Here is a 17,523-nt window from a genome sequence, read left to right as displayed (position 1 = left end):
AAGTATTCATTTCCCACCGATACTACGTTCTCGGCAATACGGAGGAAAGGATCTGTTAAAACTACCTTAACAACCCTCAAGCGAGTTATGAGGATTAAACCGTTTGTGGAGGAAGGTGCGATACCGAGTGGTCTGGGCCCTTGAGTTTCGTAGAGGTTTCTTAAAGTACCTTAAACACTTTTTGCAAACGGTCTTAAGAACCACAAGGTAATTAAAGCCCTAAGAAAGATCAAAGGAACTATTGAAGACCCTTACAGTTCTTTAAAAACCATTAAATGCACCCCTAAACCTCATAAACACTCCTAAACGATTAGCAAAAAAAATGGCATTGGGATTATCTATACGTCCAAATTTATTTCCCTAGTACCGCGGATTTAAACACTCAGTGCTAGTACTCAAGCTTAATCCTAATGCGATTGATTGACTCGCAATTGCCATTGTTCTAAAGATACAAGATACAAGGGTAGTAACAATTAAATCCAGGAAACACTGATATATTATTCTTTGACGACAACCAAAATTAAATTAAGCTTTCGAGACCCATGCAAAATAAATAATTCAAACATGTACTTACGTTAAAATTTAACCAAAACCTCAAGAAATCCCCTAATTCAATAATGATCATGTGCTGAAATGAGTCCGAAAAAGTAGAATGAGCCCTCGAGCAAAAATCCGCATCGATAATAAAAGTAAAAGGAACCATTCAAGAACAAATCATACCTTGCATCTAATAAATCGCCCAGAAAACCGAGTTTTCCGACCTAAGCTTGGGTAAGTAATGCCTTGATGAGCTTTATAGGACCACCGACTCTTTCTTTACTGGGTCGTTTTGAACTCCGAAAGTTTTAACACAATTTTTCCAAAACTGTCATCAACATTTTTCTTTGCATACCCACCAGACCCCCCGATAGTACGGAGGAAATCTGATAAACCTTCCCCAACAGCCCTCAAGCGAGTCCTGGAAAATAAACGGTTAGAAGAAGAAGGTATTACCGGGGGGTCTCGGTTGTATGGAATACCTACAGTAGAAAACAGATTTATAGCGTAAGGGTTATCGATGTCTTTTTTGGTGGTCGGTTCTGAGCCCTGATTGCTTTAACATTATTTCCCGAAATAGTGGGGGTTTATTGAAGATATTCCATGCCCCCCCTCCCCCCAAAGCCCAGTCGCTCTAGGCCGTACGGAAAAAAGGATGTGATAAACCTCCCCCAAGAACACTTAAGCGAGTCCTAAAGATTAAACGGTTTGTAGAAGAAGGTGTTATTTGGAGGCATACCCCCCAGTAGACAACAGATCCATTGGCATTTCCAGAATGCCACCATAAGAGGGTACTGGGGTTGAAAGGGTAAGGGTTATAAAGTCCTTCTTTGATAGGTGGTTTCGAACCTCTACCTCTTTAATCTTCCCAAAGTGGTCATAGGCATTTTCGTTTATTGGAAAGTTCCATACCCCCCAGAGAGCTACTCTCTCGGCAGCACGGAGGAAAGTATTTGATAAATTTTCCCCAACAGCACTCAAGCGAGTCCTGAAAATTAAAGGGTTTGTGGAAGAAGATGGGGGAGGTCTGGGGGTATGGAATACCTCCTAGTAAACAACAGCTCCATTGGCATTTCCAGAATACCACCATAAGGGGGTACTGAGGTTTAGATGGTAATGGTTATCAAGCGCTTTGGTGGGTGGTTTTGAACCCCCACCGTTTTAACATAATTATCCCGAAACAGCCATAGGCATTTTCTGGGTATTCCATAACCCCCAGACCTCCCGGCGCTACTTTTTCGGCAGTACGGAGGAAAGGATCTGATAAAACTTCTCCGACAACAAGCGAGCCCTGAAAATTAAACGGTTTGTGGAAGGTGTTACCGGTGGGGGTCTGGAATACCCCCCAGTAAACAACAGCTCCATTGGCATTTCCAGAATACCACCATAAGGAGGTACTGAGGTTTAGAGGGTGAGTGTTATAACGTCCTTCTTTGTAGAGTGCTTTTAACATAATTTTTCCGAAATGCTGGGGGTTTGTTGGGGGGGGGGGAGGTATTATATACCGCCCAGATCCCCCGGTGCTACGTTCTAGGCCGCACGGAAAAAAGGATCCCATAAACCTTGCCCTACAACACTCAAGCAAATCCTGAAGATTAAACGGTGTGTGGAAGAAGGAGTTACCGGGGGGTTTGGGGGTATTTAATACTCCCCGGTAAAGAACAGCTCCATTGCCATTTTCAGAATACCATCAAAAGGGGGTTATGCGGTTTACAGGGTGAGTGTTATCAAGTCCTTCTTGCATGGGTGGTTTTGAACCTCCACCACTTGAAAACAATTTTCCTGAAATGGACATAGGCATTCATTTCCATTTGCTGGGGGTATTCCATAGCCCTCAGACCCTCCGATGCTACGTTTTCGGCATGTACGGAGGAAAGGATCTTATAAACCTTCCCCAACAAACTCTAAGACCTTTCGCTGACATCTGGATCGATAGTGGAACAATAGGCTCATTTTTGAGAGTCAAAAATGCGCTAAAAATGGCACCGCATTATATACGAAGGCCCTTTTGCAGGTGACAATGTTGATACAGAATTGAATTTAGTGAAAATTGACCTTGGAACAAGTTGACCTTGGAAATGAAATTTGAGACAAAAAACGAGTTGACCTTGAAAATTAAACATGACGCCCCAAAAAAAGTAAGCTTGAGAAGGAAATATGACACTGCATCTTGCAAATGCAATGAGACAAAAAAAATATGCCCTTGAAAATGAAATATGACCCCAAAGAAAAATGTGACCTTGAAAATGAAATATGACACTTTGAAATGAAATATGAGCCGGAAAAAAGGGCAACCTTGAAAATATAATGTAACACCCAAAAAATGAAATAAGACACTACCTTGAAAATTAAAATGACACCCCAAAGAAAGAAAATAGGATTTAAATCTTGGGGGGGGAGTGGCCATTATCCTTGACTTACTTTCCAAGATCACCGCCACGTGGCAGGCGACTTTTGAACCTCACCTTGACCTACTTTCCAAGGTCACCGCCAGGTGGCTGGTCCAGAACCGGCCCTACTACCCTACTAAGGATCTTATAAACCTTCCCCAACAAACCTTAAGACGTTTCGCTGTCGTCTGGATCGATAGTGGAATAATAGGATCCTTTTTGAGAGTCCCAAATGCGCTAAAAATGGCACCGCCCTTTTGCTTGCAGGTGATAATGTTGATAAAGAATTGGTCGTGCACATTCGAATCTCACCGCCGACGATTTTCAAGTGACGCAAAATTTCTAGGAACGCTGTCTTTTCCCGGTGTATCCTTGTATTTTAAAAGTTACGAGCAAACCACCATTTTTACCAACACAAATTTTTTGGGTTAGAGAGCTTGACAAAAAAATTGGTAAAGCTTGGTTATATTATCACAAGTTGGAAAAACACTAGGTGTAAAAATTGGACTTTGGTACTCCTTATTGGCTGTTGTCTTTTGACGGGAAAGAACAAAAGAAAAGCCTGTGTTATTTTCTAAACCTTCTTTGCGTCGTGGGATTACAAAGATGAAAAGGGTCAGGATCCGTTCATTAAGTTTCACCCACTTCAGTTAGTTGGCCACCCTACATTTGTTTATTTACTACCCTAGGTAGTCTTCCTCAGATCAAAATATCACAGTCCCTAAATGCTACAATTTATTATCATTTCTCTTAGCTTAAACCGGTTGACCTTATCCGTAACGGTGAGTGGAATTGCTCTGACAAACTTTACACCGGCCCTGAGGCGGTTCTTGTCGGCGACCCTCTGTTCGACGTACCTCACGATTTCTTCCTCGGAAACGCGCGGCCCTTTCGGATGCAACTGGATCACCGCCATCGGGTGGTTGTTTTCGGTCTCGTGAGGAAGACCCAGGACCACGGCTTTCGCAATAGCAGGATGCGAGAGGAGGACGTGCTCGATTTCGCTAGGTATGATATGATGGGCTTGGAACTTGAAGCTCTCTTTCATCCTGTTCACGACGAAGAAGCACATCTCCTCGTTGTAGTAGAACAGGTCTCCGGTCCTCAGCCATCCCTCGTGGTCGAAGGCGTCGGACGAATCACGATTGTGGTAGCCTTTGAATTGGCGTTCGGTTTTCAGCAGAAGTTCGCCCTGTTGGTTGGGGCCCAATGTCTGCCCCGTCTCAATGTCGACAACCTAAAAGAGCTTAAGTCACAATACAGTTACGTTGGGTGCGAGTCACCTTCCAAGAGACGGTATCCTTAATAATGCCGACGCACGTCGGGTACTTTATCGTCAAATCCCATGAGTTAGTGTGGAAGGGATACAAAAATGGACCTCCGAAGAGTTCAGTTTGTCCGTACATGTTCACGACCTTAGTCAGAGGAAACCTCGAGCGCAACCTCAAAATTTGCTCCTTCGATATATCGTTGCCGCCAAAGGCCATGTATTTCAAATTCTGAAAGTCCACGCCATCGGGAGGTTCGTGAGCTAAAAAGCTAAGAGCTTGTAACGGATTGACCATAACAAGGTCAATTTTGAAGTCGAATATTCTCCACGGATTGCTAACGTCAAAGCGGGGATACACAATTTTGCGCAGCCCGTGTATAATGCACATGTGCTGGATGGCGTGGTAGCTGACCCAGTAGGGAGTTGCAAATCCAGCGATGGAAGAAAAACTTTTCCCGATTCTAAAAAAATGGAGTTCAGGCCAGTATATCCCAGGTTTCCACTTACATGTATTCGTAATCAGCCAGCATAGATTTGTGGCTATGGCAAATTGCTTTGGGCCGACCAGTTGTTCCACTGCTAAAGAGGACTAAAGCAGTTTCGTTCACATCCACCGGTACTCGTGGTGCAAATCCCTTTGTGGGGCGTGCTATAAACTCGGAGAAAGAGGGGTATTTGCCGCTTTTCCCAAAAACCACAACAAGTGGCTTGGTTGTCAGGTCCTCCACAGCCTTTCTTATAGTTTCAACCGCCTCCCGACCAACAAATATTATCTTGGGCTCCACCTGGTTGAGCAAGTGGACCACTTCCTGGGCCAACATGGTGGGTTCGACGGCCGCACATATCGCACCGGTAAATAGCGACGCTAGGTACGGTACGCCCACGTCGAGATGGTTCAGTGAGCAAATGGAGATAAAATCGCCAGGTTTTAGCCCCTCACTCTCCATTGCTACGGCAGCTCCAATGGAACGCTGCAGCAGCTCTCCATACGTCTGCTCTTCGCCGGTGAGTCCGTCGACCTAATTAACCACTTTAAAAGTACAACAAATGGCATCTCCAAATTACCTGTGCAATTTGGTGCTGGTTTTTCTCCATCAGCTGGTAGTAGGTGTACCCCACCCCTTTAGAGTTGAGCGCTGTCGTTGCTTCGGGCATCGGAATTGGTCAATGACGAGCAAAGTGGAACGCCTCATTTATATGTGCACGTCACGCTGTTGTCTCACAATTACATGGCAATAACGTGAATTTCTTATCTGATAGTCTGCTTTATCGTCCGACATTTTTTCGTTTTGGATGAAGTCCCGCGAATGACTTTTGGAATTTCGCACTTATGTTTCTAAACATCCGATTTAAAAAGTTGAAAAATGCGAATATGATAATATACTGAACGTCATGGATCTGAAAGATCCAAACAAACAAAAAATCGCAAGAGTATGAGAATCTCCGGTATGAATTTGAATGTTCGAAGAAGGTTCCCAAAGAATGGATACATCTGCAGATCCCCATTTTTGAGATTTTTGTTTTTGTTAGAGCCCTTTGGATCCTCCAGATACCTCAATTTATTCGAATTCCTCGGATTAACCGACTACGCGAATACGATTTTCCGTATTCACAGCGCCCTTCGGATTCTAAATTTGATTTAATTTTCTTCGAAATTTCGTCGTGAAGTTTGAGTAGATTTGGCAATTTCAAATCATAGAAATTCACAGATCATCAAAATCTAGTAGGTTCAATTGCTTTGTCAAATAAATAATATTCAAGAAATAAATTTGCCAACCGCGGTACAAATGTGGTGCGTTTTTTGCAACGCTTAATTTCTACGGAACATTGTTTCGGAACTCTCTTTTAATTTTTAATTAGTGCTATTTAGTTACAATTGCTAGCGCAGCATTAGGTCACTCTCATGATCAGGAGGAGACTATATTCAGCAAGATTTCGATTCTTTCGGTCCTTTCATGAATATAACTTAAAGATAATAGTGGGAATTAGTTTTGCGGAAGATTTAATCAGGCCTGTGACTGCCAGGGATCGCTGTATAATCTGAAAATTAGAGTTGTTAATTAATTGGCGTCGGGATTTCAGTAGAGCCAATGGCATCGAGTGATTCCCGATAGAAGGATTGTGTGTTTAGAATATAACACAAGCCTTTCTCCAGTTCTTTCCCCTCAAAAGACAACAGCCAATAAGGAGTACTACAGTCCAATTTTTACGTACCTAGTGTTTTTCGAGCTTGTGATAATATAACCAACCGTTACCAATTTTTTTGTCAAACTCTTTAACCCCTTTGGTAAAAATGGTGGTTTGCTCGTAACTTTTACAAAAAACAAGGATGCACCGGGAAAAGACAGCGTTCCGAGAAATTTTGCGTCACTTGAAAATCGTCGGCGGTGAGATTCGAATGTGCACGACTAATTCATTTCCACTGAAGGGTAATTATATCCAATCCAATTCTTTATCAACATTGTCACCTGCAAAAGGGCGGTGCCATTTTTAGCGCATTTTGGACTCTCAAAAAGGATCCTATTATTCCACTATCGATCCAGATGACAGCGAAAGGTCTTAAGGTGTGTTGGGGAAGGTTTATAAGATCCTTAGTAGGGTAGTAGAGCGGGTTCTGGACCAGCCACCTGGTGGTGACCTTGGAAAGTAGGCCAAGGCGAGTTCAAAGGTCGCCTGTCACGTAGCGGTAACCTTGGAAAGTAAGTCAATGAGTCTATGGAAAACCTCCTTCCCTAGAATGCATAACATGTTGCGTCCTAAATAAAGACCTGCCCATTTTCCAAAATGTCATCGCCACCGTCAAGCCTAATTGAACAAATTGAAAAATTGAAGGGTCGAAAGAACTTTGCCGATTAAAAATTTGCTGTACACGCATATATGGACCACGAAAATCTATTTAAGCACAAAGAAATTGACACACCGGTGTGTAAATCGATCGAGATACAAAGAAATATCGTATAACTTTCGGGTTTTCAGCATCATTCTCGTACTATTGTGGTATTCCTGCATCGCGTAGTTTGAAAGTCATTCCTGAAGTCTATAATTTATGAATTTCATTTAAATGTCTTAGAGCAGGTATGTCAAACACGCGGCCCATCACGATGTCTGCAAATTATAAAATTTAATTGTACCGTGTGTCCTATTTAGATTGAGATTGCAGTGTATTTCAGATATTTTTAAAGGTAAATGTTTGCAGTTTTTACGATCCTGTGCCACTATTTGGCGAAACTTTTAATACCACAAACAAAATTAATCTAGCTACTTTTGCTCCTGAGATACAGGGTGAAAATGAAAAGTTTTACTTTTTGAGATGTATCACATCACTGATTATTTTGGGACACTTTTGGCACACCGTTCCTGAGATTTGACCCAAAGTTGATATTGTTTAAATGGAACAGCCTGTATATCTTAACGTAATTTTTTGCATTCCCTTTCCTGATTACATCCTATATTTTTGTATGTAACTATATCATATTTCTTAAAATTATGAGATGACATGTTTCTACAGTCAGCCATTTTTATTGAATGGCATCGGTTGCCTTAGTTACCATGGGTACAATAAGCAAATCAAAATCTCCACGAATCCATGGCTTACTATTAATTGCTAAAATTTAATAAAATATATAGGTTGTGATACTTCAATGCAATCGGGAACAGGATAGCAAAAAAAATAGAACACACGGTACATTTTCTAGAGCATGATTTTATGACTATTTGTGTTTTTTCGCGTTTATTGTATTATTTTGTATACTTTTTCTCTTAATAATAATAAAATCCAAATTATCTTACTGTGGATTTTTTTGTGATGATTTTTAATTTCACTTTGGCTGGCCGGCCGGCTGGCTGGCAGCAAATTCGCGCCCGTAGAAAAACCTTTGTAGAAAGACCAAGAGTGTACGTGTACCAGGGCCGTATAATTAACAACTTTAGGGACGGTTAGGTAATGCGTCTTCTAGGGGTGGTGAACTTCGGGCGTCCACAAGTTATACCTTCCGCTGCAAAGTTTGGTACGCGGTTTAAAGTTTCGTAAAGTTCGAATCGCGCACTTTCTTTCACGTGTCGCCAATAGAAGCTCCGACTATGAGAAGTGTCCCAAACACTGGGGCGTCAGAAGTGGGTACCGACATGGAGAATGTGGTAGCCCCCGACAAGTCTTACTGATGGTGGAGTGGAGCAAATAAAACACTCATCTGCCACACAAAAATGCACTCAAGTCCCTTCGATCCCACACGAGGATTTTAATAATTCTTTTTATTCGAAATTAATTAGTTCACTTAAATTTCATAATTGTTGGGAGATGTATGAATAATTGTTCCTGTTCTTCAAGCTCCTCTTCGTCATCACCGAATTCCTCAGGTAATTGATGTTCGGCATCCAAAGACCAGGCTAGTGCATTTCACAAGAAGTGTCTTCAGATTCATTTTTACCAGGGATATACCTGCAGAATTTTAAATTTCCCACTGCTAATGGTTTCACATCAATTGAGAGATTCTATCGCACATTTTTGTGATAGAGCGTTGGGCTATAAATCCGGAGGTTGGGTGTTCGAACCTGGGTTGACGTGAATTTTTCATCTGTGGCAGAGATGGGAATTACCTCAGACCAGTTTCGAGCATTCTGCCGGAAAAGAGTATAGATAAAAACGACACCAGGAACACCCTAAGAGAAATCTCCGAATATTTTTATTTTTGATATTGGAAAACTTTCGACAAAAAATTCAAATGGCTGTAACTCATGATCTAGTAGCCCAATCTTGGAACTGATGGAAATTATTGATTCTACAGGTCACATTCTATAAGAAAATGTTTTTCCCGATCGATCCGAGACAATTTTTTTTCCAGCTCAAAAAAAGGCAGTGTATAACCTTCGTTTTTTACCAAAATCGACTACACAAAAATTTCTCGGGAAAAAACTTTTTCTTAATAATTTTGGTGCGTAGAATCCAAAACGATTCGTACTTTTTCGATTAGACGCCTCAATCAAAAGTTATGGGCAAAAAACCAATTTCGACAAAAAATTCAAAGGGCTGTAACTCATGATCTTTTTTTACCAAAATTTTCTTAAGCTAATTTTTCCGTAATTATTTTTATTATATAATTTGTGGCCCTACGGTGGATCGATTTAGAAAACGAAGCTTTTAATGCCGCCGTAAATGCTCGAAATGCTGGCCATCACGATATATATATATATATATATATATATATATATATATATATATATATATATTATATATATATGTTACAGGGAAAGTGCGAAATCCAGTGATTATATGAAATTACTAGTGATTGTACACATTCACTGAACAAACTCGTGAAAGTAAGAAATCGGGTTCAAAAGAATATCGAATTATCACATTTCCTAGAGAATGTATAAAATCACTAGGTATTCTACACAATCACTATAACGTATCAGTAATTGTAATAGTTAATATAAAATTTATTGTGAAACAAGCATTATACATACAATTCAAAACAACGTATCGATCGAAGTACTAATGGATAAGTAATATACCCACTCTAAGGTAACAATGGATGGGTATAGAGAAGATGATGAAGAAGATGCTATTTGTGACAACAAGGCAATGAACCATGACATTTAGAATTGCACAGTTTTTCTTGTTTTTTTGCAGAAACATCGTTTGGAATTTGACATAAACTACGAAAAACACACACAAACAAAACAAAACAGTCTCAATCGCACGTTACAACAGCTTTTAGGTTATGTTTATGTCACGTTGTGCAATATACCAAATGGCATTTTATTTCCACTAGAGACAAACAGTAATTGTATAAAATCACTAGTGAAAGTAGGTTTATTGAATTGGATCCTACTTTGACTAGTCTTTTTAGTAAATGTGTACAATCACCAGGGAGAGTATACAACACCTGATTTCGCACTTTCCCTGTAACATATATATACACCAATATATCGAGATGCTGTTTTCGCGAGCTTGTTTAGGCATCATTTAGCTACTTTTTCGTGAAAAAAAATTGAACAATGCATTTAATTTTTTTGAGAAAATTAACCATTTCTGTCGGAATGTCGAAAAAAGCCCTCAAGCGGTGATATGTGAAACTAACAAAACTTCAAATATTATAATATTTGTAGCTGAAGAATAGCTCTTTTGAACTAACCCGAGTTTGTTTAAATCGGCTCAGCCGTTTCGGAGATACAGGGTGTTCTTTACGGAAACCCTTGAATACCCCCCACCACTTCATTTTTAGAGATACAGGAAAAATTGACAAACAAAAAAGGTTCAGATTATCGTCGTCTTCAAAGACCGGACATTTTTTTGTTAGGTTAATATGGCGGAATTCACAGAAAAATCACTTTTTTAGATTCCAGATTGCAGTTACGCCCCCTAGCGGCCATTTCAGAAACTTAAAAATATTTTCCAGGTTTTGCTCGTGGCCGTTTTAGTAATAATTTTTTTACCACAAGCCTCTACGATGGATAGATTTTCAGATACAGTACCTCGCATTCTTATTTGGCCACCCTGTACAACCAAAATCCCTTCTACATGCCCATAGACATGCAGTGGCTTTTTTGGTGTTACTGGAGTCGTTTTTGGAATTTTTTCGTTTTTTGAACTTCCTCTTCAATAATTTTTTTTATTCCATAAAAAAGTATAGATAAAAACCTTAAACCTACTACAAGTCTTGCGGCACGGAGAAAACTAGATAGACACCCAGAAGGCTCTGGATTCAAAACGTCACTTTAGTTATTTAAGAAGGGCCTGTATTACATGCTGAACCTTCTTTGTGCCGTGGAAACGTGAACACTCGGTAGTCTCGCGTCACTGCCTAGATGAGAATCAGTCACTCTAATACTCTAATACTAAATACCATAATTTATTATCATTTCTCTTAGCTTAAACCGGTTGACCTTATCCGTAACGGTGAGTGGAATGTTGCCGACAAACTTTACCCCCGCCCTGAGGCGGTTCTTGTCGGCGACCCTCTCTTCGACGTACCTCACGATTTCTTCCTCGGAAACGCGCGGCCCTTTCGGATGCAGCTGGATCACCGCCATCGGGTGGTTGTTTTCGGTCTCGTGCGGAAGACCCAGGACCACGGCTTTCGCGATGGCAGGATGCGTGAGGAGGACGTGCTCGATTTCGGTCGGTATGATGTGATGGGCTTGATACTTGAAGCTCTCTTTGATCCTGTTCACGACGAAGAAGCACATCTCCTCGTTGTAGTAGACCAGGTCTCCGGTCTTCAGCCATCCCTCGTGGTCGAAGGCTTCGGACGAGTCGCGATTGTGGTAGCTTTTGAATTGTTGTTCGGCTTTCACTAGAAGTTCGCCCTGTTGATTGGGGCCCAAAGTTTGCCCCGTCTCAATGTCGACAACCTAAAAGGGCTTAAGTTACGAAACAGTTACTTTGGGTGCTAGTCACCTTCCAAGAGACCGTATCCTTCATGATTCCGACGCACGTCGGATACTTCATCGTCAACTCCCATGAGTTGGTGTGGAGGGGATACATAAACGGACTTCCGAAGAGTTCGGATTGTCCGTACATGTTCAGGACCTTGGTCAGCGGAAACCTCTCGCGCAACCTCAAAACTTGCTCCTTCGATATATCGTTGCCGCCAAACGCCATGTATGTCACATTCTGAAAGTTCACGCCATCGGGAGGCTCGTGATCCAAAAAGCTGAGAGCCTGTAACGGATTTAGGCACAATACGTCAATTTTAAAGTCGAAATTTCGCCACGGATTGCTAACGTCAAAGCGGTGATACACAATTTTGCGCAGCCCATGTACGATGCATACGAGCTGGATGACGTGGAAGGTGACCCAGTAAGGTGTTGCAAAACCGGCGAGGGAAGAAAGACCTTTCCCCATTCTAAAAAAAATAGAGGTCATGCGAGTATATCCCAGGTTTCTACTTACATGTATTGATAATCAGCCAGCATAGATTTGTGGCTATGGCAAATTGCCTTTGGCCGACCAGTTGTTCCACTGCTAAAGAGGACTAAGGCAGTTTCGTTCAAATCCATTGGTACACGTGGTGCAAATCCCTTTGTGGGACGATGTATAAACTCAGAGAAGGAAGTGTACGTTCCGCAAGTTCCAAAAACCACAACCAGTGGTTTGGTTTGGAGATCATCCACAACATTTCGTATAGTATCAACCGCCTCCTGACCAACAAATATTATCTTGGGCCCGACTTGATTCAATAAGTAGACCATTTCCTGGGCCAACATGGTAGGTTCGACGGAAGCGCATATCACACCAGTAAACAGTGAGGCTAGGTACGGTACACACACGTCGAGATGGTTCAGTGAACAAATGGAGATAAAGTCACCGGGTTTTAGCCCCTCAGCCTCCATTGCTATAGCAGCTCCAATGCAACGCTGCAACAGCTCACCGTACGTCTGCTCCTCGCCGGTAAGCGCATCAACCTAATTAACCACTTTAAAAGTACATCAAATGACACCTCAAAATTACCTGGGCGATTTTGTTCCGGTTTCTCTCCATCAGCTGGTAGTAGGTGTACCCCACCCCTCTAGATTGGAGAGCTGGCGTTGCTTCTGGCATTTTAGTTGAACACTGACGAGCAAAGTACAACGCCTCACTTATATAAAGACCATCGCGCTGCTGTCTCACAATTACTTAGCAATAAAGTGAAGTTCTTATCGAAGATAAAATGATAGCCTGATTTATTATCGAGTTTCCGTTTCGTTCACAAAGAAGCACATTTACTCATAAAATTGATGAACGTCTGATTCCGGCACCTAGCAGCTTGGCGTAGTCCGTAAATGCTTCTTTCTCAATTGACACATCCTGCCAGTCCATCGTAACTTTCAGGTTTTGACTTTAAATTGAATCATTTTGAGTTCTTCTCGTGCACACACACTCAATAGAGAACCCAGCGAGTCCCACCTCACTCTAAGGCTGAAGGTTTCAGTGAAATCAATCCGTTCACGTTGTAGCCCATGGACATGCTCCACTAAACCGTGGCATTGTACTTGACTTATACACTCACCGACAGTCAATCACCTTCTTATCAGCCGGCCTAGAAACTAGGCCCCAAGTGCGATTTTCAATGAGCGCATTTTCCTCCTCAATCATTGCCATTTTGCAATTTTTCGTTTGAGAACTTTCCAGGGCTTCAGCTTGGTTCCAATGACTGGATAGTCCTTCCTCAGCATCTTTAATTTGGATGTGTCTCCGAGTTTCCACTGTTGTTTTTCTCCATTTTCCTCGAATGAGTCATCATTCCTTAGTGATTCCGGTGTCAACAAGCCTAATTCCAAAGGTCCTACTGCTGATAGATATTTCGCTGATTGCTCTACCGGTTCTGGGTGGTGGTATAGGATTCTGATCTCCTTCTCCCGAGTTAGTGACAGATCGACAGATTTGACGATATCCGATTCGCTAACAAACGTAGACCTTTTCTTACTCCTCTTAAACTTGCACTTCTTGGAATTCTTACAATCCCACCTGTAATGGCTAAACCATTTGTACCATTTTGGGATAAACTTATTTGAGTTATTGCCACTAACACTACCCACTACCCCTCGGGAAGGGTGCTTCAGCCTTATTGACACCAACCTTGAGCTGACCTCTGTCCTTCTGTGTCGCCTACCCGTTTGTCCGCCAGAATGGAGTTGGACTTCCTCTGGGTTCGGGTTGTGGCAGGGGATGTCTTCGAGTGGTTTGGCCCAATTGGGACAGCCTGGCCCACTTACCTCTCTTCTGTTCAGCGGCGGAGAGACACGCGTGGTTTGGTATGTTGAGGCTCGGTGACCTCCAACAGATTTTGATAGGTTTCCTGAGACGCCTCTCTCTCTTTTGGGAGGCGTCTGAAGTCAGGGTTGAGGTTGACTGCACCACTGTGAATATAGATTGGTCTAAAGGCATTTCCCTCGAACTTGAAAGCGAATTACAAGAAATCTCGTGCAGGAAGGTCAAAATTCTCGCGGAGGCCTTGTAATTATATTAGGGGTGTTAGTCTTTGTCGCTGTATATCCCAAAAAATCCTTTAGGGAATTTCAAAGCACAAAGATGCGTTCTGCTAAAGCATTCTTGCACCTTAGCTCCATAGACCTCTTGTTTTAGGAGAGAATTAGCGGATAGTTGTAGGCAATGAACATTGAATCTTTCTTTCTTGGGGGGTATAATACTCCCTCGGTCGTGTATCCCTTCAAAAAGTTTTAGCAGCCGTAGAATTTTTCAAAAGAATCCTTTGTGTGGGAGAAAATATCGGCGGAAAGGAGAGGGTGTCTGGAAATGCAACCCCTCAGGAGAAAGAAAGAGATTTAATGTTCATTTCATCATAAAACCTTCGTAGCTTCCCTTAGTTTAACAACCAAGCATTATTCAAAAATATCCTGAAAGCTGAACGGTTTGAAGGAGGAACTATCAACAAAGGGCTATGAAATACTCCGCCAGGAGAAGGAGATAGATTTAGTTAAATATCTCTCCTTCTTCTGGGGAGTATTCCATACCCCTGGTATGCTCTCTCCAAAAACGTTCAGCCATAAGGACTATCTCTAAAAATGGTGTTAAAATATAGCACCGGGGGGAGAAGGAGAGAGACTTAATGTTCATTTCGTTATAAAACCTTCGTATGCTGGGGGGTTTTCCATAATTTTCAGACCCCCCGGTGGTATCTTCTCCCTTAAAACGTTCATCCATAAGGACCATTTTCCAGAATGGTGTTAAATAGAAAGAGTATTAAACGTTTTGGGGGGAAATATAGCACCGGGGGTCTGGGGGGTATGGAATACCCCCCAGAAGAAGGAGAGAGACTTAATGTTCATTTCGTTATAAAACCATCGTATGCTGGGGGGTATTCCATAATGATCAGACCCCCCGGTGGTATGTTCTTCCTCAAAACGTTCATCCAGAAGTACCATTTTCAAAAATGGTGTTAAGTAGCAAGAGTATTAAACGTTTTGGGGGGAAATATAGTACCGGGGGGTCTGGGGGGTATGGAATACCCTCCAGGAGAAGACGAGAGGCTTAATGTTCATTTCGTTATAAAACCTTCGTATGCTGGGGGGTATTCCATAATGTTCAGACCCCCCGGTGGTATGTTCTTCCTCAAAACGTTCATCCAGAAGTACCATTTTCAAAAATGGTGTTAAGTAGCAAGAGTATTAAACGTTTTGGGGGGAAATATAGTACCGGGGGGTCTGGGGGGTATGGAATACCCTCCAGGAGAAGCGAGAGCTTAATGTTCATTTCGTTATAAAACCTTCGCTATGCTGGGTGGTATTCCCATAATGTTCAAGACCCCCGGGTGGTATGTTCCTTCCTCCAAAAAATTCATCCATAAGGACCCATTTCCAAAATGGTGTTAATTAGAAAGAGTATTAACGTTTTGGGGAAATATATCGGGGGGTCTGGGGGTATGGCAATACCCGCGCAGGAGAGGAGAGAGACTTCAATGCATCATTTCGTTACAAAACCTTCGTATTGTGCTGGGGGGTATTCCTAATGTTTCAGACCCCCGTGGTATGTTCTTCCTTCCAAAACATTCATCCATAAGGACCATTTCCCAAATAGGTGTTAATTAGAAAGAGTATTAAACGTTGGGGGGAAATATAGTTACCGGGGGGTCTGGAGGGGATGGAATACCCGCCAGGAGGAGGAGAGAGACTTTATGATCATTTCAGTTACAAAACCTTCGTATGCTGAGGGTATCCATAATGTTCAGGACCCCCCGGTGGTATGTTCTTTTCCTCAAGAACATTTCATCATAAGGACCATTTTCCGAAATGGTGTTGAAGTAGAAAGAGTATTAAACGTTTTGGGGGGAAATATAGTACCGGGGGGTCTGGGGGGTATGGAATACCCGCCAGGAGAAGGAGAGAGACTTAATGATCATTTCGTTACAAAACCTTCGTATGCTGAGGGGTATTCCATAATGTTCAGACCCCCCGGTGGTATGTTCTTCCTCAAAACATTCATCCATAAGGACCATTTTCAAAAATGGTGTTAAGTAGAAAGAGTATTAAACGTTTTGGGGGAAATATAGTACCGGGGGGTCTGGGGGGTATGGAATACCCTCCAGGAGAAGACGAGAGGCTTAATGTTCATTTCGTTATAAAACCTTCGTATGCTGGGGGGTTTTCCATAATGTTCAGAACCCCCGGTGGTATGTTCTCCCTCAAAACGTTCATCCAGAAGTACCATTTTCAAAAATGGTGTTAAGTAGAAAGAGTATTAAACGTTTTGGGGGGAAATATAGCACTGGGGGGTATAGAATACCCCTCAGGAGAAGGAGAGAGACTTAATGTTCATTTCGTATAAACCTTCGTATGCTGAGGGTATTTCATAAATGTTCAGACCCCGGCAGTACCGCATTTCCCATTAGGCCAACTAGGCCCAGGCCTAGGGCGCAAATTTTTAGGGGGCGCTAAATTGGAAGGGGTACAAAAGAAAGAATGCGCTTTAGGTAAAGTTTAATTTGCTAGCGTCGCTTATCGTGTCCGTAATCGTTGACTTATTCGTAAGCGTAATAGGGCGCAACGCAATCCTCGTGGTCATGCAGACCATCTTCCTGCTACGTTGCGGGCACCGGCGGCCAAGGGTCATATGCAAACATACTCCCCTTTTAGCGAATAATTGAACTTGTCCAGCGGGGCGCTTTGTTCCGAGGCAATAGCTTGCACCAGTTGTACTTGTTGCTTTGTTTTTTCTACATGATGAACCAGGATGTAATTATTTCTGGTTTTTAATAAATGGTCAGAATTTGTGAATATTATCTATCATAAATGTATTGTGTTTGTGTACTATTTTGGAGTTCATATTTTCGTTATTCTATACACCATCCAAATCAAATACAATTTTGACAATATCAAGAATAATTTATTTACAACTGGACGTGTATGGGGTGCGATAAGAGTGCGGAGGTAGGGGGCGCTCTTTAGTTTGTAGGCCTAGGGGCGCTGAATGGCTAAATGCGGCCCTGCCCCCGGTGGTATGTTTTTTCTTCCTCAAAACATTCAATCCATAAGGACCATTTTCGAAATTGGTGTTAAGTAGAAAGAGTATTAACGTTTTGGGGAAATATGTACCGGTGGGGTCTGGGGGGTATGGAATACCCGCCAGGAGAAGGAGAGAGACTTAATGATCATTTCGTTACAAAACCTTCGTATGCTGGGGGGTATTCCATAATGTTCAGACCCCCCGATGGTATGTTCTTCCTCAAAACGTTCATCAATAAGGACCATTTTCGAAAATGGTGTTAAGTAGAAAGAGTATTAAACGTTTTGGGGGGAAATATAGTACCGGGGGGTCTGGGGGGTATGGAATACCCGCCAGGAGAAGGAGAGAGACTTAATGATCATTTCGTTACAAAACCTTCGTAT

At 42.1% G+C, this 17,523-nt stretch overlaps 2 protein-coding genes across 3 annotated transcripts; both read right to left on the bottom strand.

Annotated features, from left to right (window-relative positions):
- Positions 1–3,572: 3,572 nt before the first annotated feature.
- On the bottom strand, positions 3,573–5,425 carry LOC116180959 (4-coumarate--CoA ligase 1-like). The gene is made up of 4 exons (XM_031501155.1): positions 5,263–5,425; positions 4,705–5,216; positions 4,211–4,658; positions 3,573–4,164 (listed from the first exon to the last, which is right to left on the bottom strand). The coding sequence occupies exons 1-4, from the start codon at positions 5,350–5,352 to the stop codon at positions 3,649–3,651; spliced, it is 1,566 nt and encodes a 521-aa protein (XP_031357015.1). The 5' UTR covers positions 5,353–5,425; the 3' UTR covers positions 3,573–3,648.
- A 5,402-nt stretch (positions 5,426–10,827) lies between these two features.
- Positions 10,828–13,156, bottom strand: LOC116180960 (luciferin 4-monooxygenase-like). 2 transcript variants are annotated; one of them, XM_031501157.1, is made up of 5 exons: positions 12,650–13,156; positions 12,092–12,603; positions 11,597–12,044; positions 11,171–11,550; positions 10,828–11,000 (listed from the first exon to the last, which is right to left on the bottom strand). In XM_031501157.1, the coding sequence occupies exons 1-5, from the start codon at positions 12,737–12,739 to the stop codon at positions 10,994–10,996; spliced, it is 1,437 nt and encodes a 478-aa protein (XP_031357017.1). In that variant the 5' UTR covers positions 12,740–13,156; the 3' UTR covers positions 10,828–10,993. The 2 variants fall into 2 exon arrangements, with proteins under 2 accessions (XP_031357017.1, XP_031357016.1); XM_031501156.1 differs by having other exon boundaries at positions 10,828–11,550.
- Positions 13,157–17,523: the final 4,367 nt, after the last annotated feature.

This window comes from Photinus pyralis, unplaced genomic scaffold (genome assembly GCF_008802855.1).
Source record: "Photinus pyralis isolate 1611_PpyrPB1 unplaced genomic scaffold, Ppyr1.3 Ppyr1.4_LG9, whole genome shotgun sequence".
NCBI lineage: Eukaryota > Metazoa > Arthropoda > Insecta > Coleoptera > Lampyridae > Photinus > Photinus pyralis.
Note: the sequence above shows the minus strand (reverse complement) of the source record. Positions and strands in the feature narration are given on the sequence as shown.

Excerpts from the sequence above, each read along its gene's own strand:
- LOC116180960 (XM_031501156.1), bottom strand. The coding sequence starts at position 12,739 with ATGCCAGAAGCAACGCCAGCTCTCCAATCTAGAGGGGTGGGGTACACC. Across the intron at positions 12,604-12,649 it reads ACCGGAACAAAATCGCCCAG|GTTGATGCGCTTACCGGCGA; the intron begins GTAATTTTGAGG and ends GTGGTTAATTAG. Across the intron at positions 12,045-12,091 it reads CTGGCTGATTATCAATACAT|AATGGGGAAAGGTCTTTCTT; the intron begins GTAAGTAGAAAC and ends TATTTTTTTTAG.
- LOC116180959 (XM_031501155.1), bottom strand. The coding sequence starts at position 5,352 with ATGCCCGAAGCAACGACAGCGCTCAACTCTAAAGGGGTGGGGTACACC. Across the intron at positions 4,659-4,704 it reads CTGGCTGATTACGAATACAT|AATCGGGAAAAGTTTTTCTT; the intron begins GTAAGTGGAAAC and ends CCATTTTTTTAG. Across the intron at positions 4,165-4,210 it reads AGGATACCGTCTCTTGGAAG|GTTGTCGACATTGAGACGGG; the intron begins GTGACTCGCACC and ends AAGCTCTTTTAG.